The sequence below is a fragment of the Anabrus simplex genome, chromosome 9, assembly GCF_040414725.1.
Source record: "Anabrus simplex isolate iqAnaSimp1 chromosome 9, ASM4041472v1, whole genome shotgun sequence".
Lineage (NCBI taxonomy): Eukaryota > Metazoa > Arthropoda > Insecta > Orthoptera > Tettigoniidae > Anabrus > Anabrus simplex.
Genome location: NC_090273.1, coordinates 68,200,537 through 68,225,693, shown reverse-complemented (window position 1 = coordinate 68,225,693; position 25,157 = coordinate 68,200,537). Strand labels below are relative to the sequence as shown.

Sequence of the window (25,157 nt, the reverse complement as noted above, 5' to 3'; positions counted from 1 at the left end):
CATATATTAGAATACAAAATATATACAGTAAATATACACTTACAATACATAGACATATATGAATCTTCCATAATATCGTACTGGGATTACATTCTGAATGCTCACACACACATACACCGAGAAAAAAGAATTGAAACACTGCAACATTACATGTTGTTCATTTGAAACTGGGAGTGGCGATGTGGCTGAAGACTGATGAAACCAATTGGTGACGATAACCTCCCTTATCGAAAAGAGTAAAATGGCATTTAAACCACCCTGAAATAACATGATAGCCTGTAAAATAGCCCATTAATGATAATTCCTTTGTAATCCTGCTATTGAAAAGGTGCACATGGGAAAAAACTTTTTAGGGTTTGGTTTCCATTAAGGCTGGTAGTTTTCCAAAAGGTTGGCCATGTATATTTTATAGGAGGGCAAAATCACTGGTTTGACTTCCCATAAACCCCCAAACCATTCTGGGATTTAAAAATAATATTGACGCTAATACTTACCCAAGGACACATACAAAGTTTGGTAGAAATGTATAGTTTCTCAGTTATAAGAACTCAACAAACGGACAAACAAACTAATCGACAAGAAAAGCTAAAAAACATTCCCCCCCAAAGTTAGACAAAAAAAAAGTGTCCCTTAATGATATCTCCCTTATTAATCCTCCTATCGAAAAAATGCACATGAGAAAAATTTCAGGAATGGATTTCCATCAAAGTTGGTTGATTTGCAGTCAGGTTGGTCTTGTATATATTTTGGGAGAGTAAAATCACTGTTTCGGTTCCCCATAAATCCCCAGTCGATTTTGGGAATTTGACATGGTATGGAACTAAAATCCTACCTTTTGGCAGGTGGATGCTAAATATGAAGTTTGGTTAAATATCTCCAGTAGTTTTCAATAGTGATGGGCAGTCTGAGACGAGGTCTCGAGATTTCTCGGGATTTCTCGAGACTAGCGCAGGCATTATTTTTCGCGAGAAATTTCGAGAAATCTCGAGAGCGTTGTCCCGACAATGTGCGGCGAGCAGCGTTTCGTAGGCCTGCAGGTAGTCGGAGCTGAATGTTGTTTGTTCCGAATATGCGAATAGCCAACCACGGGCCTTCTCATTTTCGTAAATACATGTCACAAGCGACTAGGGCGTTCAATTAAACCGAGGTCTATTTTGACGCAGTATAACATAATTATAGAGGATATGCATTCGGGCATTGTATGCACTGGTAGGTACACGAATGAGTGGTTTAAATACAGAACCCGACGGCTACTGTAGGTACACGTAACTGGATACTAGAGGCGTGCATTTTTCGAACTCGAGACGAGGCAAGATACGCCTTGCTACATATGCAACCACCATTACGCATGAGTGGAATGTAGAATCTAAATTGCTATAGAGTATTCGCATCATAATCAGGTAGGTACCGTACTTCATATATGACGGTGCAATGTGAACTGTGTCGAATTGTACGCGACAACTTGAAGACGATGTCCGAAACGCAACGTAAGTCTTGGATGTCGGTTAGTTTTAAGAGATGTCACATAGCACAATCCACTGTGTTGCTTATTCAAAAGAAGTAAAATACATCGGCAGAAATACTTCTGGGATGATTTGGCACTTACAAAAGCTTAATATCAATGAAGAGGAATTGACACAGAACACCTCCGGCCCGGTCTGAATCACAAGAAACTACCCTGCCGACAACGATTGTGAGGCATCCAGGTAGGATTACATCCTAATAACAATTAGGCTATTAATAAATTATACGGGTTATTCAGCTATGAAGTCCACCCGATATAACTCCTGAACAGTTTAAGATACTGACATTCTGTATTCACTTTCGTTAATGGTAAGGGGCTCATAGTTTCAACATGCAGTGCTTTCATAGGATTTTAACAAAATTTATCGTCACACATGTTTCCATGTGAGAACTGCTGATTAATTAATTAATTTCGTGTGGCTATTTCTATCCGAGTGCAGCCCTTGTAAGACAGACCCTTCGATGAGGGTGGGCGGCATCTGCCATGTGTAGGTAACTGCGTGTTGTTGTGGTGGAGGATAGTGTTATGTGTGGTGTGTGAGATGCAGGAATGTTGGGGACAGCACAAACACCCAGCCTCCGGTCCATTAGAATTAACCAATGAAGGTTAAAATCCCCGACCCGGCCGGGAATCGAACTCGGGACTCTCTGAACCGAAGGTTCGAATAATGCACGCCTCTAGTATCCAAGTAGCTGTACAGCCCATCTACAGTTATTCACAAATTATGCATGGTTATTCAGCTAAGATGTCCACCCCAAATAAGTCGTGAACAGTTTAAGATACTGACTTTCTGTTTCCAGTTTAGTTAATGGTATTATGGGGTTCAGAGTTGAACATGCAGTATTTTTCCAGGCTTTTTACAAAATGTATTGGCTCACACGTTTTCATAAGAGAACGTTATTTCACGCAATAACTGCCAATGATATACTATCAATTTTACAGTCGCAGTTACTGGTACGTCGCACAGCTTGCACTACAGGAGGATTGGTCTCGAGATTCTCGCGAGAGTCTCGAGATCTGTGACGTCAGTCTCGAGAGTTTCGAGCGAGAGCGTTGCCCATCACTAGTTTTCAAGTTGTAAGAAATATGCTTTACATGCACCTGCTCTTGAGTTAAGTCCAGTGGGACTTATACTGTAAAACGGTCCATGAATGATATCTCCCTTATTAATCCTTGTATCGAAATGATGCACATGAGTAAAAGGTACAGAAATTTATTTCCATTAAATTTGGTTGTGTATATTTTGTGGGAGTGCAAAATAACGGTTTCGGTTTCGTATAAACCCCCAGTTGTCTGGCCCCGCACTGTAGGGAGCAACGTGTCCGCCTGTCACGCAGTGGCCCCGCGTTCTATTCCCAGCCAGGTCAGGGGTTTTTAATTGTAAATGGTAATGGTAATATCCCTGGCCTCGGGACTGGATGTTTGTGTCGTCCTTAACGTTCCTTTCCTCACATTCAACACTCTACACTTCTGCAATTACACACACACACACACACACATACACACACACACACACACACACACACACACACACACACACACACACACACACACACAGAGAGAGAGGTTCCTATCATATGGTAAAAGTAGTGGCAAAAGATCTGCAGAGGTCGATGCCACAAACAAATATAATTTAAATTTAAAAAACCCAGTTGATTCAGGGGTTTAGGAACAATATTGGCCGTAAAACCTATACAAGGACGGGTGGATTATAAATATGAAGTTTGGTAGAAATATATCCAGTAGTTTTCAAGTTATAAGAACTCAGACAGACACCAAAGCTAAAAAAATACGCAGATGGTCATTATTACACCTGAAACAGATAAGTGAATGAAAATTTTTCCAAAATAGTCTACGTACAGACAAATGGTCATTACGATTTTATTTATGTAGTTTAACAAGGACACAGTCCTGTTATCTTAATGTTAAAACATGCATTAAAAACATTAACAAAAGCATTTAAAACATTTTAAAACTTAATTATACTAAATATAGTACATTAACTATTTTCACTAAAATATCCTGTTAACAAAAATAGCTTAAAAGTTAAAAAGTTTGCCTTTGTTGCTGTTCATATGACGTAAAAACTTCTTGAAAAATCTTTGTGGCAAAACTAGCTACAATACACCAGGTGGACGATTATTTGGTATTCTTTATTAGAACGCTATCCTCTTAAGACACCCAGGACTTGTTCAGTTGGTTTTTGAAGGAAGTGTAGGTGGTAAGAACGGTAGGGGTAGACCAAGGTATGAATATGACAAGCAGATTAGAGCAGATGTAGGATGTAATAGTTACGTAGAAATGAAAAGGTTAGCACAGGATAGAGTGGCATGGAGAGCTGCATCAAACCAGTCTATCAACTGATGACTCAAACAACAACATCCTTCTTCTTGTGTGTTGAAAGAGAGCCATTGTCTTGATGAGAATTTTGTACTGTCCTTTATTTAACTGTTGGTAATTTAGATGGCTTGCAAACAGTTCTTCTGGTCTCCCCGAGTTACTTATTACTTAAAGGCCCCATACACGCGCAGACTTCTGGAATACTTACCTGCACAGACTTGCCTCTGGGTGGTAAGTCGGAAGTATGTAGTTGCCCACACACGCTCAGACTAAATGGTTATTTTCCGAGGAGGTTGAATACGACGCGCTCAGCTGTTTTCTGTTTAAGATTATGCACCTCGGATGGTTGAAAAATATATACGGATTGAAATTAATTAGATAGTCGGTGTAGAAGATGAGTTGTTATTTGGACATAATGTAGCGCTCTGCACGAAGAAGACGCGCAAGAAATGATTTCAATTTTCATATTTGTAGGTTACCACCTTTACATTTATTGCCGCTACTCTGAGATAGCGCTTTCGTCGCAAAGTCTCCAGCTGAATTCAAGCAGGGCCAGAATGTCAGAGACTTGCCTGCAGACTTTTTGTCGGCAGACTTATCGGCCATACACACAGAGACATGTCTGAAGAGACTGGTTTGCGCAGACTTACCTCCGACTAAGTCTGCGCGTGTATGGGGTCCTACAGTTTTTAATTTGCCTTAAGCAAATAAACAGTATCGATCAGATGGAACCGTTGTGTGTTTACTTCTTTTTACAATGTACAACATCGATAAAAAACGTGGATGATTGCTTGCTATACAGTCGGGGTTGGAAAAGTACGAGAGTTTAATGAGGGAGGTCAGATAGTACAGATGAAAGTGAAAGCGATACTTGGACTTGGCTAAAGGCCCCAAGGTCACCAATCCACACTCTCAAGTTAAGAGCCCCTGAGGCCCCTTTTAGTCACCTCTTATAACAGTCAGGGGACACCGTGGATGTATTATAGCGTTCCCACCCACATGAGGGTCATAAATTCTGGGTAGAATCTTGTAAGTTATGCCACCAGCTAGTTGGATTGCAGGGTGTGTTTGTAGCTTAAACTACATTCTGTTGTTCTTATAATTTTACGGTTATATACAACATTTTAAAATGAAAGCAAAATGAGAGAGCGTAATTCAAGGGAATAACACTAAATTTTTATTTAATTGCAAATATTTTCTGTTTTTTAAATAAGAATTCCTAAACTGAGTTTTGTTCCATTCTATTTCTTTTTACATATAAGCTGCTACGCTGTTAGTAACAAAGAAATCTAACTGAACATTCAATACTACATTAAAATAGGATATAATTAAAATATCACATTTTTGGGTCAATTTTTAGGCGGTTTCGGCATTTTTTATGCCATCATCAGCCTAGGGTTAAGCAAACCAGGACATTGAGTAAATTACATATGTATATACACAAATAAACCTTCTCAAATATCTAGCAATTTTAATCGCGCCACAACATAAAACCACTGCCTGGCAACAACTTCCATAGCGTTTTACGGGCTCTATTTCCAGGCCTTGTATTATAACGTAGGCAACGGTTAGTTCACACGTCATAGGAGTGAAGCGTTCATTATGAACGACTCATTCATGAGCTACCCATCACTATTAGCAGCCATACCACTAGGAGCGTTTAGCCCAAATCACCGGCCCAAATCACCGCCGTCTCGATCCTCTTATAGGAGGATCGAGACGGCGGTGGCCCAAATAAACTTCACGAACAGAACAGAACACTAGGAGCGCTGATTCTTCGTGTGGGTGACGCTTTAAACACAGTGTGATTGCAAGATTGGAAGTTTCCCGTATGACAACAGTCTATACTAGCAAAATGGGGTAGTTCTGTGATATAGTGAAGTTTCGTGTTTTGTGTTTTTCTACTTGCAAGTTCAGGCATCAATTATTGAATTGAAGTGTTTTCATTTAGACTAGTGTGTTTACATGCGTAAGCGAGTATTGACTGGGTGAAATGTCGTAGACACAGCCCAATAAGCATCAGCAAGCAAGCAAGCACTAGGAGCGCTGCGATCATCTTTGTTTCCAAGCTCTACTTCTGTCAAATACTGCATTTGCTTCTGTTTCTTCTGTTTGGTATTCTGTGCTATTGAATTTTTTTTTTGTTTTTGCGGTAGGTCGCTATCCTGTGCTTGGTTCTTCGGTCGATTTTGTTCATAATTTTCATATCTGTGGTACGCCTAATACAGAAGGATATACAATTCGGCTTATTTATGATCTCCTGCAGACATTTTCGCCTAAATCAACCGGCTGAACTCTGAAGAAACTGCATCAATAACAAGGGATGGAAGTTTATGTTGTTATGAAGGGTTTTTTTGAACAGCGATGAAGGTTACTATTAGAAGTAAGTATCGTGTGATTAACCGACATTGGGAAGGTGCTATTAGATTCACTATATAGAAACTATACGAAACTTGTGTTGGTGGCGGTCGATATAATGTTTGGTCCAGGGGTTGATGTGGTTCAATTTGAAATGAATGCCTTTGAAATACATAACTCCGCAAAAGTGTTCAGGAATGACTGATTTTATGGTTGATGACTTGAAACAAGATTAGAGATATAAATATAACACCAAGAACATAATTTTGCTGATAATAAGGTTAACTTTTAAACACTTTACCCTGAAACACACCCTAACCTAACAGTAGTCTAGATTTCTTCAAGACTGTTAGAAAGCTGAAAAGTTATTCGTGTAGCTTTACGTCGCACTGATTACTTTATTAAAAGTTCAGTCCATCTCACGCAGCATTAGTACCATGGTTACCGCTTGCATCGGCAATATCTACGCGCGGTATGACTGTCCTATGTTTATTTCTCGCAGACGACTCAAGGATGACGAAGCACAAAGGTGCCAACCACTGTACTTAGGAACTAGTCCATCTGTTAGCAAAGGGGGTCTGTGGGGAACGCCCCCAATTCGGGAAGGGCGTAGATAAGACCATTGGTCTGGATTTGTTATGGTACTGAGCCCTGGACCACAATTACCTTTCTTTTCACATGTTAGGGTACTTAGCCCTGGACCACAATTACCTTTCTTTTCACATATTACGGTACTTAGCCCTGGACCACAATTACCTTTCTTTTCACATATTACGGCACTTTGCCCTGGACCACAATTACCTTTTTTTCACATGTTAGGATACTTAGCCCTGGACCACAATTTCGTTTCTTTTCACATGTTACGGTACTTAGCCCTGGACCACAATCATCTCTTTCTTTTCACATTACTACACCACGGCATTCTATGTGGGTTACTGGTCAGGAAATGATACGATTGATAGCAGCAAAGCCTACTACGTCTTTCTTCGTACATAGCGCCTCCGCATCTAGGCAGCAGTGCATCTGTCCTTTGTTGATACAGAAAACATATCTAATTCTATTGACATGCTATCGTGCGATGGATGCGTTATTAATGTTACAAGTTTAATTATTAGTGAATGAGAAGTTCAATCGTGTGGTTTTTTCATGTCATCGCCGAGTACAAGGGGGTCGGGAATGTGGTTGGTATGCCAGTGCTAGAAAAAATATTTTCTTTGTATGGTTTGTAGTGTTTAGAATCGTAATTACTGCATCGAAACGTCTCAACTATTTCAACATGTTCTTATATAATCGTGGCTGGCGGTGGCACGAATGGACTGTGCCATCGCCTGAAGATTTGCCCTATGAAATGTCACTGCCATACTTCAAGATAGCCAGATATTGTTAATCTTATTTGTTTCATATGGTTATTCTTTTACATTGCCTCACTCTTAGGTCTTTTCATCGCGTAAGTTGGTCATAATTTCTGCCTGTATTGAATTATGGGAACGACATTTCATTGGACTAGCCTTCAACCAATGGCAGTGTCCATTCGCCCACTGTCAGTCATGATTACTATGTTATAAACTTGCGTGAGTAAGGGTGAACTTTTACCCCGACACGAGGCTGGCGTATTTGAGCACCTTCACATACCACCGGTCTGAACCAGGATCAAACCTTCAAGTTGGAGTTAGAAGGTCAGCGTTAGAGCTGGGAACGGTAGGAGCGGAGCAGAGCAGAGCAGTTGTTTTTGCTCATCCTCCGGAGACCTCCGGTAGTCCTCCGATTGAATTCACTGGTGGAAAATTCAAATGCTTTATTATGGGCAATGTTGTAACGGTGATCTTAGGGAGAATTACAATTTAGATTTCAGTACTAATTCCACAGATGCATGTGTTCGCATACGTTTGTCATTTAAATGCTGTAGTCATTTCAAGTTAGCCGCATTATTTGTTCTGCTATGAATAACAGATTTTGATCTGCTGACATTCAGTTTGCAATTGCATTTACAGTATTATTAATAGTAAAAAAGTTTAAGTAATAATTATATTCCATTGCATGTAAAATGCATTATATACAATGCTCTTACATTAATTGTAGCTCATTTATTACAGAAGAGTACGTCCATCTCCATGGCTAAATGGTTAGCGTGCTGGCCTTTGGTCACAGGGGTCCCGGGTTCGATTCCCGGCAGGGTCGGGAATTTTAACCTTAATTGGTTAATTTCACTGGCACTGGAGTGGGGTGTATGTGTCGTCGAGATCATTTCATCCTCATCACAACACGCAGGTCGCCTACGGGAGTCAAATCATAAGAACTGCATCTGGTGAGCCAAATTTATCCACAGACACTCCCGGCACTAAAAGCCATACGCCATTTCAGTTTTTACTGAAGAGTACGAACTGATTGGAACTGGTTATATGCTGTACCGGGCTGAGTAGTTCAGACGGTAGAGTGCTGGCCTTCTGAGATCAAGCTTGTGGTTTCAATTCCAACTTTGCTCGGTGGTACTTGAAGGTGGTCACATACGAGAGTCTCATGTCGACAGGTGTACCGGCACATGAAAGAACTCCTGTGGGATAAAATGCCGGCACCTTAACATCGCAGAAAACCACAGAAGTGGGAGTACAATAATAATAATCTTTTTATCAATTTACCCTCCAGGGTTGGGTATTCCCTCGGACGCAGAGAGGGATCCCACCTGTACTGCCGCAAGGCAAGTGTCCTGGAGCATGAGACTTTGGGTCGGGGATACTTATTTTGTTTTGTTTTACGTTGCATCGACAAATAGGTCTTTTGGCGACGATGGGATAGGGAAGGCCTTGAAGTGGGAAGGAAGCGGCCGTGGCCTTCAGTTAGGTACTATGCCGGCATTTGCCTGGAGGAGAAGTGGGAAACCATGGAAAACCATCTTCAGGGCTGCCGACAGAGGGATTTGAACCCATAATCTCCCGGATGAAAGTGGGTTCGAACCCCATTGTTGGCAGCTCTGAGGATGGTTTTACGTCGTTTTCCATTTTTACGCCTAGAAATTGCTCTCCTTAGCCGTTCCTATCACATCGTCGCCATAAGACGGCATGCCGTAAAGCATATTGTTACAAAAGTAATTGACAAATGAAACACGAACGATAAATGAGAACTTATATTCGCCTTCGTCATACTTATAAAGCAGTATTTACTATGTCGCTAGCATATCCGTTGCACACCACGGATGGAACAGCAAGCGAGCATACATTCAGTGTTGTTCCTCCGTCCTCCGCTTGCCCACCGAAGCACCGATTGGTTTCTAAGCAACAGTTTACTACCAGAGAATACCGGAGGGAGCGCTGCACTCGCACTACCAATCGCAATCGTAGGAGCAACTGCTCCGTTTCCCAGCTTTACGTCCAATGACGAACCGATGCAATCTCAGATGAAACTGTGGAACATGACATAGCTAAGACGAAGACAGACTGGCTAGAGCTGAGAACGGTAGGAGCGGAGCAGTTGTTTTCGCTCTTCCTCTGGAGACCTCCGATTGAATTCACTGGTGGAAAATTCAAATGCTTTGATGTGGGCAATGTAGTAACGGTGATCTTGGGTGGAATTACAATTTAGGTTTCAGTACTAAGTCCACAGGTGCATGTGTTTTTCTACGTTAGTCATTCAAATGCTGCAGTCGTTTCAAGATTGCCTCATTATTTGTTACGCTATGAATAACAGATTTTGATCTGTTGAAACTCAGTTTGCGTCCACTTCTGTGGTGTAGTGGTTAGTGTGATTAGCTGCCACCCCCAGAGGCCCGGGTTCGATTCCCAGCTCTGCCACGAAATTTGAAAAGTGGTATGAGGACTGGAACAGGGTCCACTCAGCCTCAGGAGGTCAGTTGAATAGAGGTGGGTTCGATTCCCACCTCAGCCATCCTGGACGTAGTTTTCCGTGGTTTCCCAGTTCTCCTCCAGGCAAATGCCGGGATGGTACCTAACTTAAGGCCACGGCCGCTTCCTTCCCTCTTCCTTGTCTATCCCTTCCAATCTTCCCATCCCACCACAAGGCCCCTGTTCAGCATAGCAGGTGAGACCACCTGGCGAGGTACTGGTCACCCTCCCCAGTTGTATCCCCTGACACAGAGTCTGAAGCTCCAGGACACTGCCCTTGAGGCGATAGAGGTGGGATCCCTCGCTGAGTCGAAGGGAAAAACCGACTCTGGAGGGAGAACAGATAGAAGAAGAAATTCAGTCTGCAATAGGTGCAGGTGGATAGAATAATGTAGTTTGAATATTGCCATATATTATGCTCTTGCAAATGCATTTACAATATTATAATAGTTAAAATGTTTAAGTAATAATTATATTTCATTGCATGTGAACAAATGCTATATACGATGCTCTTACATAAATTATACTTGTAGCTCATATATTACTGAAGAGAAAGAACTGATTGGAATTGTTTATATGCTGTAACGGGCTGATTAGTTCAGACGGTAGAGCTCTGGCTAGTGTTTGGGATGGAGCGGTGCGGAGCGAAGCAGTTGTTGTGACATCACCCGGTTGTACCGAGTAAACTACCGAGTGAATGTACTGTAGTCCACCTCTGTGGTGTAGTGGTTAGCGTGATTAGCTGCCACCCCCGGAGGTCCGGGTTCGATTCCCGGCTCTGCCACGAAATTTGAAAAGTGGTACGAGGGCTGGAACGGGGTCCATTCAGCCTTGGGAGGTCAACTGAGTAGAGGTGGATTCGATTCCCACCTCAGCCATCCTCGAAGTGGTTTTCCATGGTTTCCCACTTCTCCAGGCAAATGCCGGGATGGTACCTAACTTAAGGCCATGGTCGCTTCCTTCCCTCTTCCTTGCCTGTCCCATCCAATCTTCCCATCCCTCCACAAGGCCCCTGTTCAGCATAGCAGGTGAGGCTGCCTGGGCGGGGTACTGGTCATTCTCCCCAGTTGTATCCCCCAACCCAAAGTCTGAGGCTCTAGGACACTGCCCTTGAGGCAGTAGAGGTGGAATCCCTCGCTGAGTCCGAGGGAAAAACCGACTCTGGAGGATAAACAGATGAAGAAGAAGAAGAATGTACTGTAGCGGCATGTTACTGGTATGACAACGTAAAGGTATTTCACCTGTCTATTTAATGCCCTTTTGTCACAACATAACTGTTTCGCTTACTACAGCAATGTTGTTTTCTGCTGCTGAAGCCGACCTGCTCATTTCATCCTTGTGATATCTCGTGATATGATCCCACACATTTGATGCACTACCACCCGTCGCGTAAATGCGGCCACAAAATTTGCATTTTGCTGATATTTATCATCAGTAATTTCAAAGAAATGCCATGCTTCAGACGGTCTTCGTGGCATTTGTTTTACAAATTTCTGTAAAAATTTATTAAATTCTTTTAAATATTCTAAAATGTGAATACCATCTAAAACTGGGTTTAAATATCAAACTAATACCACAATTAGTTTCTAATATACTTTGCATTATCTACAAAACACAACAAGCAGAGGAAATATAGACGCAAATTTAATAAGCACAGACTGAGTACAGGTACAATACACTTACAAGGGGAGGTCACGACGTTCGGATCACAGACTACCTTCAAACTTTGTACATGTTTAGTAGTCCATTAGGACAACATACTGTGCAAGTAGTAAGGCATACTACTAAGGTATTCTCGAGAAAATGTCAAGGTAAATTTTCGTGTCAAATATGTACTGGTGCGTTGGGGGCACAAACACGAAACAGCGTTGGTCGAGTGGTTAGCGTTCAAGCTCCGTAACCGCTGGTTCGAGTCCTGCTTCTTGCTTTGTTTTTCAACACTGGTCATTTCCTTTAAAATGCTATTTGTTCGGGGCGTCGACCCACGTGGATCTTTTGTCCCTACTGGCACCATATTGTATGAACCTGCGTGTAATAGGAATGGCGGTAGTGTGGAATGTTGTGTGTGAGGAAAGGAAGATTAAGGGCGTCATAAACACCCAGTCCCCAGGCCAGGGATATTAATAATTACAATTAAAAAATACATGACCCGGCTGGGAATCGAACCCGGGGCCACCGGTTGACAGGCGGACGCGTTGCCCCCTACACCGCGGGGATGGACATCACTTGTTATAGTCTATGATATTTATTACACTTCAAAGGTAATGTAATGAAAAAGGTGTGTTCTATTTGCATGGACTTTTATCGGATATATATATTATTAAACACTAACGATAAATGAGAATGTATATATTTCATATATTTGCCTTCTTCTTACTTATAAAGTAGTATTTACAACGTCGCTACCACAACCGTTGCGCTCCACTACTGGAACTGCAAGCGAGCACACATTCAGTACTGTTCCTCCGTCTTCCGCTCTCCCACCGAAAACACAGATTTGTTTCCAAGCAACAGTTTACTACCGGAGGGAGCGCTGCACTCGTACTACCGATTGCAATCATAGGAGCAACTGCTCCGTTCCCAGCTCTAGTCAGCGCCTCAACTGTCTGAGCCACTCAGCCCGGCAAAGCTGAGAAGAACTGGGAAAAGATTTGTCCTACTCTAGAAACATCCAGAAGAGGCTTAGGACTATCTTTATGTAGATGAGTAACATCTTACTTACTTTACTCACTTTACAGTGGGGTACTGACTTCGATAGGATTGTTATATTATTGAATTACTGCCGGTGCTCAATTCTAAAGGTTTTTCTAAACTACTTCTTATCTTTTTCAGTTAATACTTAAAAAACAGAGTACAGTACTTCGCTTTTAGAAGAAATACATCTAAAGAATTTTCTTCCTTCTAAGGATTGACACAGGGTTTGAATCTGGGACGGATTCTGTTTTTAGGCTATTTTTTATTGATGATCTCCCAAATTATGTAAGACATTCTAAATGCTTACTTTATACAGATCTGAAATTATGCAGGTGTATTTCAACAATAGAGGATTGCCGTCTTTTACAGTGCGATATAGATAACATTCGCGAATGGAGCATTAAGAACAAGCTAAAATTAAATATTTCAAAATGTGTAACCCGTTCGTTTTCAATATCCAAAGCAGGAGCCCCTTAATGCTCCAAGGCTGAGCCTACCTTTAAATCCCAAAATCAGTTTTCTTACTCTTTAGTGTATTTCTATTGGTATTTCAAATACTATATATTTGAACTCTCGCTGCCTAGTGCATGTCTTTGCCAACAACCAATAGGCCTAGCTGTTCAGCTCAACTCAGCCCGCTTTGCACACAAGCAGTAGCAACTTCCTGATGGGCGGGGTGAAGAGTGGTTGTATAATGAAAACGTTTACAGGGTTATCAGTGATGTTTAATACAGGATAACATTGTTATATGCCATGTAAAATGCTTGAACATGGGTTAAGGGACATGATCTTTCGGGTAGAATAAGGCTGTGATTTTTGAAGAATTGAGTGCGTTTGTTACTTTCAGGATTGATTAAATCTCAGCCTATCGTACAAAAAATATCACATTTTGCCACCGAGCCAAAATGCTGGTATCTTTCACTGATGCGAGGGGAGAATTTAAAGAAAGTCATAGAATACCATAACCTTGGTATACACTGACTGACAGAGCAAATGCAACACCAAGAAGGAGTGGTTCGAAAGGGATGAAAGTTGGGGAAAAAACAGAGACGGCACGGACGAATAATTGATGTTTATTTCAAACCGATATGCAGGTTACACAACGCGCACGGCATCGACTCAGTAGGATGTAGGACCACCGCGAGCGGCGATGCACGCAGAAACACGTCGAGGTACAGAGTCAATAAGAGTGCGGATGGTGTCCTGAGGGATGGTTCTCCATTCTCTGTCAACCACTTGCCACAGTTGGTCGTCCGTACGAGGCTGGGGCAGAGTTTGCAAACGGCGTCCAATGAGATCCCACACGTGTTCGATTGGTGAGAGATCCGGAGAGTACGCTGGCCACGGAAGCATCTGTACACCTTGTAGAGCCTGTTGGGAGATGCGAGCAGTGTGTGGGCGGGCATTATCCTGCTGAAACAGAGCATTGGGCAGCCCCTGAAGGTACGGGAGTGCCACCGGCCGCAGCACATGCTGCACGTAGCGGTGGGCATTTTACGTGCCTTGAATGCGCACTAAAGGTGACGTGGAATCATATGCAATAGCGCCCCAAACCATGATGCCGCATTGTCTAGCGGTAGGGCGCTCCACAGTTACTGCCGGATTTGACCTTTCTCCACGCCGACGCCACACTCGTCTGCGGTGACTATCACTGACAGAACAGAAGCGTGACTCATCGGAGAACACGAAGTTCCGCCATTCCCTCATCCAAGTCGCTCTAGCCCGGCACTATGCCAGGCGTGCACGTCTATGCTGTGGAGTCAATGGTAGTCTTCTGAGCGGGCGCCGGGAGTGCAGGCCTCCTTCAACCAATCGACGGGAAATTGTTCTGGTCGATATTGGAACAGCCAGGGTGTCTTGCACATGCTGAAGAATGGCGGTTGACGTGGCGTGCGGGGCTGCCACCGCTTCGCGGCGGATGCGCCGATCCTCGCGTGCTGACGTCACTCGGGCTGCGCCTGGACCCCTCGCACGTGCCACATGTCCCTGCGCCAACCATCTTCGCCACAGGCGCTGCACCGTGGACACATTCCTATGGGTATCGGCTGCAATTTGACGAAGCGACCAACCTGCCCTTCTCAGCCCGATCACCATACCCCTCGTAAAGTCGTCTGTCTGCTGGAAATGCCTCCGTTGACGGCGGCCTGGCATTCTTAGCTATACACGTGTCCTGTGGCACACGACAACACGTTCTACAATGACTGTCGGCTGAGAAATCACGGTACGAAGTGGGCCATTCGACAACGCCGTGTCCCATTTATCGTTCGCTACGTGCGCAGCACAACGGCGCATTTCACATCATGAGCATACCTCAGTGACGTCAGTCTACCCTGCAATTGGCATAAAGTTCTGACCACTCCTTCTTGGTGTTGCATTTGCTCTGTCAGTCAGTGTATTATTCAATGCCAAGTTAACATCTTGAAGTCATATTGAAAGAACAGCTAACAACGCTTATAAAAATGCTAGGATTTGTCATGTTGTGTAATGTAAAACTATTTACTGGAATAATAACAATGATGCACTCTTCATTACATTAGTATGCTCTGGACTTGAATACGCTATTATATGGAAACTATGTAACAATAAAGGTATTGAAATAATAGAAAAAGTCCAGAAACATTTCCTGAAATTTCTATAAAAGAGAAAATTTGGTGAATTTCCTTTGAATGTGAATTATGAGTGTCTGCTCATGGATGCCCATTTCAAATATCTTAAATCATTTAGAGACTTATGCAATATGATATTTATGTACAAAGTTAGAAATAGCATCCTTTTATCATTCATATTTTCTTTCATTATTAAAATTCAATGTCGCACAGGGAAAAAACACTAGTTGCATTTATGTTCAACTGTGAGAATGTGGAAACAGTCATCATAACTCACCATTTCATAGTTACACAATAAATATAACAGGATGGCCGTGAACAATATGAAGCTAAATTTCGGCTAAATGAGCAAAATTTTCTCCATCAGCTCAGGCTTATGATTTAGGCACTAAAAAGAGTTTAACTACACCTGTAATATTTAAAGAAGCATTCTGAGAGATAGGGCTGGAGGGAGGAGCATTGCACGTACCATTGCATGATGTTGCCACATTCCTGCATTCTGTTCTCCTTCGCCTTGCTTTCGGCTCAATTATTCATTTGTTCAAACTGCTGTGTTCTGATGTAGACTACATGACCAGAACTTGGTCTCATGTTCGGTTATCTTTGACAGGGACCAGGCTGATAAGCTCAGACAGTAGAGCACTGGCCTTCTGATGTAGATGTTGATTCCCATAGGGAACCTAAAATATTTGTCCTGAATGAGTAAATTTATAATACCAATATAATGGTCCGTTATTGGACATTATAAATTATCCAGCTAACTCATTCTTGGTTGCCTGCGTTTCGCCCTCGTGTGCTAAGTTAGGCTCGTCAGTTGGGACTTAGCACACCACCCAAGACGCAAGGCTAGTGCATACTGTGGAGGCCACTGCATAGGCTATTTGAAGCCACCAGCAGTGCCAATGCACTATGAGAGCCATGTCTCAATTTCCAAAAATAGATGCCTGCCTGGCCATCAAATGATGTAGATGTTGATTCCCATAGGGAACCTAAAATATTTGTCCTGAATGAGTAAATTTATAATACCAATATAATGGTCCGTTATTGGACATTATAAATTATCCAGCTAACTCATTCTTGGTTGCCTGCGTTTCGCCCTCGTGTGCTAAGTTAGGCTCGTCAGTTGGGACTTAGCACACCACCCAAGACGCAAGGCTAGTGCATACTGTGGAGGCCACTGCATAGGCTATTTGAAGCCACCAGCAGTGCCAATGCACTATGAGAGCCATGTCTCAATTTCCAAAAATAGATGCCTGCCTGGCCATCAAATGATGTAGATGTTGATTCCCATAGGGAACCTAAAATATTTGTCCTGAATGAGTAAATTTATAATACCAATATAATGGTCCGTTATTGGACATTATAAATTATCCAGCTAACTCATTCTTGGTTGCCTGCGTTTCGCCCTCGTGTGCTAAGTTAGGCTCGTCAGTTGGGACTTAGCACACCACCCAAGACGCAAGGCTAGTGCATACTGTGGAGGCCACTGCATAGGCTATTTGAAGCCACCAGCAGTGCCAATGCACTATGAGAGCCATGTCTCAATTTCCAAAAATAGATGCCTGCCTGGCCATCAAATGATGTAGATGTTGATTCCCATAGGGAACCTAAAATATTTGTCCTGAATGAGTAAATTTATAATACCAATATAATGGTCCGTTATTGGACATTATAAATTATCCAGCTAACTCATTCTTGGTTGCCTGCGTTTCGCCCTCGTGTGCTAAGTTAGGCTCGTCAGTTGGGACTTAGCACACCACCCAAGACGCAAGGCTAGTGCATACTGTGGAGGCCACTGCATAGGCTATTTGAAGCCACCAGCAGTGCCAATGCACTATGAGAGCCATGTCTCAATTTCCAAAAATAGATGCCTGCCTGGCCATCAAATGATGTAGATGTTGATTCCCATAGGGAACCTAAAATATTTGTCCTGAATGAGTAAATTTATAATACCAATATAATGGTCCGTTATTGGACATTATAAATTATCCAGCTAACTCATTCTTGGTTGCCTGCGTTTCGCCCTCGTGTGCTAAGTTAGGCTCGTCAGTTGGGACTTAGCACACCACCCAAGACGCAAGGCTAGTGCATACTGTGGAGGCCACTGCATAGGCTATTTGAAAGCCACCAAATAGCCTATGCAGTGGCCTCCACAGTATGCACTAGCCTTGCGTCTTGGGTGGTGTGCTAAGTCCCAACTGACGAGCCTAACTTAGCACACGAGGGCGAAACGCAGGCAACCAAGAATGAGTTAGCTGGATAATTTATAATGTCCAATAACGGACCATTATATTGGTATTATAAATTTACTCATTCAGGACAAATATTTTAGGTTCCCTATGGGAATCAACATCTACATCATTTGATGGCCAGGCAGGCATCTATTTTTGGAAATTGAGACATGGCTCTCATAGTGCATTGGCACTGCTGGTGGCTTCAAATAGCCTATGCAGTGGCCTCCACAGTATGCACTAGCCTTGCGTCTTGGGTGGTGTGCTAAGTCCCAACTGACGAGCCTAACTTAGCACACGAGGGCGAAACGCAGGCAACCAAGAATGAGTTAGCTGGATAATTTATAATGTCCAATAACGGACCATTATATTGGTATTATAAATTTACTCATTCAGGACAAATATTTTAGGTTCCCTATGGGAATCAACATCTACATCATTTGATGGCCAGGCAGGCATCTATTTTTGGAAATTGAGACATGGCTCTCATAGTGCATTGGCACTGCTGGTGGCTTCAAATAGCCTATGCAGTGGCCTCCACAGTATGCACTAGCCTTGCGTCTTGGGTGGTGTGCTAAGTCCCAACTGACGAGCCTAACTTAGCACACGAGGGCGAAACGCAGGCAACCAAGAATGAGTTAGCTGGATAATTTATAATGTCCAATAACGGACCATTATATTGGTATTATAAATTTACTCATTCAGGACAAATATTTTAGGTTCCCTATGGGAATCAACATCTACATCATTTGATGGCCAGGCAGGCATCTATTTTTGGAAATTGAGACATGGCTCTCATAGTGCATTGGCACTGCTGGTGGCTTCAAATAGCCTATGCAGTGGCCTCCACAGTATGCACTAGCCTTGCGTCTTGGGTGGTGTGCTAAGTCCCAACTGACGAGCCTAACTTAGCACACGAGGGCGAAACGCAGGCAACCAAGAATGAGTTAGCTGGATAATTTATAATGTCCAATAACGGACCATTATATTGGTATTATAAATTTACTCATTCAGGACAAATATTTTAGGTTCCCTATGGGAATCAACATCTACATCATTTGATGGCCAGGCAGGCATCTATTTTTGGAAATTGAGACATGGCTCTCATAGTGCATTGGCACTGCTGGTGGCTTCAAATAGCCTATGCAGTGGCCTCCACAGTATGCACTAGCCTTGCGTCTTGGGTGGTGTGCTAAGTCCCAACTGACGAGCCTAACTTAGCACACGAGGGCGAAACGCAGGCAACCAAGAATGAGTTAGCTGGATAATTTATAATGTCCAATAACGGACCATTATATTGGTATTATAAATTTACTCATTCAGGACAAATATTTTAGGTTCCCTATGGGAATCAACATCTACATCATTTGATGGCCAGGCAGGCATCTATTTTTGGAAATTGAGACATGGCTCTCATAGTGCATTGGCACTGCTGGTGGCTTCAAATAGCCTATGCAGTGGCCTCCACAGTATGCACTAGCCTTGCGTCTTGGGTGGTGTGCTAAGTCCCAACTGACGAGCCTAACTTAGCACACGAGGGCGAAACGCAGGCAACCAAGAATGAGTTAGCTGGATAATTTATAATGTCCAATAACGGACCATTATATTGGTATTATAAATTTACTCATTCAGGACAAATATTTTAGGTTCCCTATGGGAATCAACATCTACATCATTTGATGGCCAGGCAGGCATCTATTTTTGGAAATTGAGACATGGCTCTCATAGTGCATTGGCACTGCTGGTGGCTTCAAATAGCCTATGCAGTGGCCTCCACAGTATGCACTAGCCTTGCGTCTTGGGTGGTGTGCTAAGTCCCAACTGACGAGCCTAACTTAGCACACGAGGGCGAAACGCAGGCAACCAAGAATGAGTTAGCTGGATAATTTATAATGTCCAATAACGGACCATTATATTGGTATTATAAATTTACTCATTCAGGACAAATATTTTAGGTTCCCTATGGGAATCAACATCTACATCATTTGATGGCCAGGCAGGCATCTATTTTTGGAAATTGAGACATGGCTCTCATAGTGCATTGGCACTGCTGGTGGCTTCAAATAGCCTATGCAGTGGCCTCCACAGTATGCACTAGCCTTGCGTCTTGGGTGGTGTGCTAAGTCCCAACTGACGAGCCTAACTTAGCACACGAGGGCGAAACGCAGGCAACCAAGAATGAGTTAGCTGGATAATTTATAATGTCCAATAACGGACCATTATATTGGTATTACTGGCCTTCTGAGCACAACTTAACAGGTTCGATCCCGCTCAGTCCGGTGGTATTTGAAGGTCCTCAGATACGTCAGCCATGTGTCCGTAGATTTACTGGCACGTAGAACGCCTGCGGGACTGAATTTTTGCACCTTGTCTCCAAAAATCGTAAAAGTAGTTGACAGGACGTAAATCAATGACATTATTATTCTTTAACAGGAGTGGTACCTATAGCCTGTGAAATATCGAATAGCATCCTATTTAAATGGATCCAGCTTTGTAATTCTGGAAGTTCTAGGCCTCTTCTTTCCAGGCATGGACAGTTTAGGTGAACCCTATTCTGAGTTGTATTTCTCCATCGTAACTCTTGTCACAGTACTTTTGCTAACTCCTTAAGAGCTTTGGCAGTGTGTTCCTGGACTCTCTGGAATGGAATTAAAGGAACATTCCTTTCGGAAAAAACTCATAGCCCCATCTTCATCCTCAGATACGTCAGCCATGTGTCCGTAAATTTACTGGCACATAGAAGAACTCCTGCAGGACTAAATTTTGGCACCTTGTCTCCAAAAATCTCAAAAGTAGTCGACAGGACTTCCCTTGTGGCATACGTCATTTCCCTTCCTTGGTGATGAATTGTCACACCACGGCTGGCGGATTTTTTTTTCGGGGTGGACGAGTCCTGGGCCTCCCTCGCCCTTGAGGAGTATTCATCATGTTCGAAATATGTGTTGAAATAAAATAATAGGTAATAGAAAAAATAGGACCAGTGTCTCTCCAAAGGCTACAATAGGGTGAGGTACCATTATACCTCCAATAGCAATGAGCTCCATGCATAACGAATCCTATTACGGAAAAGGAAAATAGTCAGAAACAGGAACTGTAGATAAACAGAAAGGAAAACCTGGTAGAACTATTACAGATGTGACAAAAATGAGTCTGTGAAGGTGGAAAGTATTAACCCATTTACGCCCAAATTATTTTTTTCTTCCGATATTGATAACTTGTGTATATAAACACGTAATATGATCCGTTATTCATGTACAAATGAACAAAACCATATTTACTTGTCTAGAACCCATATAAACACATGGGTCGTTAACGACCCGCTAAGCACTTGCTCGGGAAATAGGGAGAGAGAATATTCTGAACATTAACCTTAACAACAATTTATTTCTCCAGACTTACAGTTCTCTTACCTTTACTGTAGAAATGAGTATTATAGTGGCACAAAAAACAAAAATTGTCATTGTTCTGTTTAATTATAATAATATTTAGTACCCAAAACACGTAACTTCATATTCCATAACTGACAGTGGATCTGAGACTCACTCATGGTAATTTACAAAACACCTGTCATGAAGGGGAACATTACACCTCGCACAGGCCTTCACTGTTTTATTGCAAAAAATCTTGTATTGGCGCCTAGGTTGTTGACTTATCAGCAGGTGCCCTCGAGGGTCCTTCCTCTGGCGTTCCTTGATAATGTCAAGCGATGTAAGTCGGTCTTTTCCCGTAGGAGCGTTCCATATTTGTAGAGAATTGACTTGGTTGCTTCCTGATGGAAAGTTAGGGCATCAAGAGACATACCGTAGCTCCCACTGAGAATCCAGGCATTGTTCATGCATAAATCGAGCAACCAAAACAAAATAGGAATGTACCATTTTTTGCCCCGAATTGAAATTCGTAAATCTGACACGTTATTGTTCATGAGATCGGCTCCACCTATTCTTTGGTTGTACTTACGGAAAACATTTGGCTGTTCACTAACTGAGTATCTTGTGACCTCTTAACTGATTTGACATAATGTTCATTACACCACGGTCTTTCCAAGACACAGCTATCACACCATGCTCTTTACCAAAACAAGATTCAAAGTAACCGCGCTCTTTCTTTTCAGTGACAGGCTTACCAGAAATAGAGCACTGTAGCATTCTGTTGCTTCTGAGAGTTCCTGTACCATGATGGCCTTTTTCAGATATCCTACATAGAAGCTTAGCTGACGTGAAAAAGTTGTCGAAATATAAAGAAAAAGAAGTCCCAGGAAATACTTCAGAAAGAATATCCGCAAATGTCATCACTACTGCTTCACCTAATCCCACTCCTTTCTCCTCCTTTGTATCCTTGGTAAATGTCAGCCGGGAGACAGTAGCCTGTCCACTGAGCGGCTACCCAGCCTTTGAAGCCGAAACAAATTGGTTTACTGCGGATGATTTGTTTACACCCGTGGCGCCTGTGATACAGGAACATAGACTCATCAATAGATACTCTGTCTTCATTGGGAGCATTTGTAAGAAATGACTTGATTAGATGATCTATAAAAATTCTCAGTTTACTCACTTTGTCACCTGCCGGCAGATCCAAATTATCACAAACATGAAGACATCGGAATATTTCCTCAAGCCTATTCCTACTCGTGCTGTTCTGAACAAGTTTGTTTCTAACATCGTCTGAGTTCTCCCAAAACATCCTTCTTCGTGGCAGGGGTACATACCCACTCAGAAATAGTATGCCGAGAAAAGAGTACATCTCTTCCAACGATAATTGAAACTGTGGATTATTGGTGTAAAAGGCATAACTAACAGTATATTTCAATATTTGAAGAACTGTATCTGCTTCGAGAAATGGTTCCAAAAAATCTATAGGCTGTGATTGGATCATAAAATTTATTTTACCTGGATGACAAACATTGGACGAAGAAGAGGGTGGGAATTTCATATCACCTATTTCCCAATTGAAAGAGTACGATTTAGCTGTCCCATTAGTACAATTTGTGTCCAAGTCGCTACCGTCAGCCTGTTCATTTTCCAGAAGTGGTTCAGTTTCATCACTGAATTCGGGAGGACCGAGCTCGATAGCTGCAGTCGCTTAAGTGTGGCCAGTATCCAGTATTCGGGAGATAGTAGGTTCAAACCCCACTGTCGGCAGCCCTGAAAATGGTTTTCCGTGGTTTCCCATTTTCACACCAGCAAATGCTGGGGCTGTACCTTAATTAAGGCCACGGCCGCTTCCTTCCCACTCCTAGCCCTATCCTGTCCGCCCGTCGCCATAAGACCTATCTGTGTCGGTGCGACGTAAAGCAACTAGCAAGAAGAAGAATTCGGGAGGAAGTTCTGAATTGAAGTTACTGTTTATTGGTACCTGCATCACTAACTCTGCATGAGCTTGAAGCCGAGCATGATTTAGTCTGTCAGGATCTGAACAAGCTTCATCACCAGAGTCAGCATCTGTTTCTTCTCCTCCATCTTCAGGCAGTCCAATAGAAATGTCAACACCTGAGTAGGGATATCTGAAGGATCGGCCGCTTCAAGCTTATCCAGAATTTCTGCAACTGTTAGTTGCTGTACTCTGAAATAAATTGCAGAGCAATTAGGAATACTAAGATTAATTACGTAAGGTTTAAACTAAACCCATGGTCATTATCGAGTGAATATGAAAGTCGTGATAGTTCTTGGGCAACTGCCCAACGGGTCGTTGGCGACCCACACTAGGTTCTATTGAAAATACTGGAAATTCTAAACAAGTTACGTGGATATCAAATTATGTATGTATATTATTGAAGTTTTAAATAGTAAATACTGCAATGAATAACATGCTCATGAGAATAGTTGTCAATTCTACTTACATTTTTCTCCCTCATGCTGACAATCCATCTTTCTTCTATTGACTCCAGATCAAGAATAACGCCAGCAATGAATCAAATTCCCACCTAAACGTATGATGAAATATATAATGGTTAACATAATTGGTCTTACAAGTATCAGCAATATGATAGCTTAAAGAAGGATAGCATAATTTGATGGGTCGAAAATGACCCACATGGGCATAAATGGGTTAAGAATAAAAGAGTAGAAGAAGAGGAGATAAGATGTCTATGAGGAATAACAGTTAAGTAAGCTGTATGACCGTGAACTTCTCTTACAGAATACCAGGTGTATGCATAAGTTTTTGCTGGTTTTTGTGGTAAAGAAAATGTGTAATTTTCAAGGGAAATTTGTTTTTTGTTTATTCAAAATATTGGCTATCAGCTTCTACACATTTCGCCCATCTTTCAGGTAAGTTATGAATACCATGCCAGAAAAACTGCTTGTGTTTTGTGGCAAACCATTCAAGCTATTTTCCAACTACCTCGAAATTGCTGAAGTGCTGCTATGTGAGCGCGTGCCCCATTGATGCAAAGAAGTGATAGATGGCGCCAGTTCAGGGGAGTGTGGCGGGTGTGGATGGATGTCCATCCAGACGATTTCAAGGTGTCTTTCACTGGTTTTGCTGTGTGAGACGGTGCATTGTCGTGTAACGAAATCACTTTGCTTCTGGCCCATTCCAGTCATCTTTTGATCAATGCATAATTTAAATTAATCCTGTGTTGGCGATAGCGTTATGAATTACCAGTTTTGCCGGGCTTCAAGAATTCATAATACACAATAACGCTTTGGTCCCACCAGACACAAAACATGGTCTTCTTGCCAAAGCGATTTGGCCTTTGTATTGAAGGACTGGTTTTGCCAGCTATCCATCATCAAATTTAAGCCCCCTCCTCCCGGCGGGAGGTGTAATTTGGTTAGATTTGCTGGTACCAGTGCGAGTGAACGCTCCTCACCCAGCAGTTTAGTGGAAGTTGAGAATTTAGTGATCCATAATAAAATTTAGAGAATTTAATGTTAACATTATAGTAGTTAATTTAAAAATATTTATAGTAGTGAATTTGAAAATATTTGCAACATTTACTGGTTAAGTATTTACGTTGAAGAAGATATGATTAAGGTGTGAGAAGAGAGAGAGAGAGAAAGTTGAAATTTAATAATTTGATCTGTGATTTTAATGGTTTTAGCATTATTAATGTAGTGTTTAATGGATGAATGAACTTTGATTTCGACCTTGTGACTGGCACAGTTCATATAATATTTTTTATAATATTCAGGCCGGAGGTATGTGGTAGACCTGATTGGTCACCCTTCCAGGTACTGACCATGCCCGTAGTTGCTTTATTGAAGCAGGGTCCATACCACCGATTTTTTGCATAATAACTGTTTCGTAAATTATTAGCTGATGTTGGATAAATGTACAGCATATATATATCGGCATTTGCGATGCACCGTGCCTCGTTCCGAGACCAGTGCTTTACCTGAAGTGAGGGAGAAGTGTGGCTTAAGGGCAGGAAGTGAGACTCGTGGCTTTGGCTTGGCGGAATATATCCAGGGTCTCAGCTACTCAGTCCATCGAGGTGGTCCTGGATATTGTGGGTTTTGGTTTGATAGTAGGGTAAGGAGTAGTGAAAGGAGTGTGTTAGATACTTGGCTTGGTTGCGGTGAGTTGAGGGTGGGAAGAAGTGGGGGTAGGTTCAGTGTGGGTAGTA

General features: G+C 42.3%; 1 protein-coding gene across 3 annotated transcripts in view; it reads left to right on the top strand.

The window, feature by feature from the left end:
* The first annotated feature begins 5,979 nt into the window (after window positions 1-5,979).
* The window catches only part of LOC136881125 (anaphase-promoting complex subunit 11), a 293,130-nt gene continuing 273,952 nt past the window's right edge, over window positions 5,980-25,157 (top strand). For 2 of the 3 annotated variants that reach the window (XM_067153777.2, XM_067153778.2), the window contains exon 1: window positions 5,981-6,248. In XM_067153777.2, coding sequence (XP_067009878.1) covers window positions 6,230-6,248 — 19 coding nt within the window. In that variant the 5' untranslated portion in view covers window positions 5,981-6,229. Of the gene's footprint in view, window positions 6,249-25,157 lie in introns of all 3 variants that reach the window. The other variant, XM_067153779.2, reaches the window with a different exon arrangement.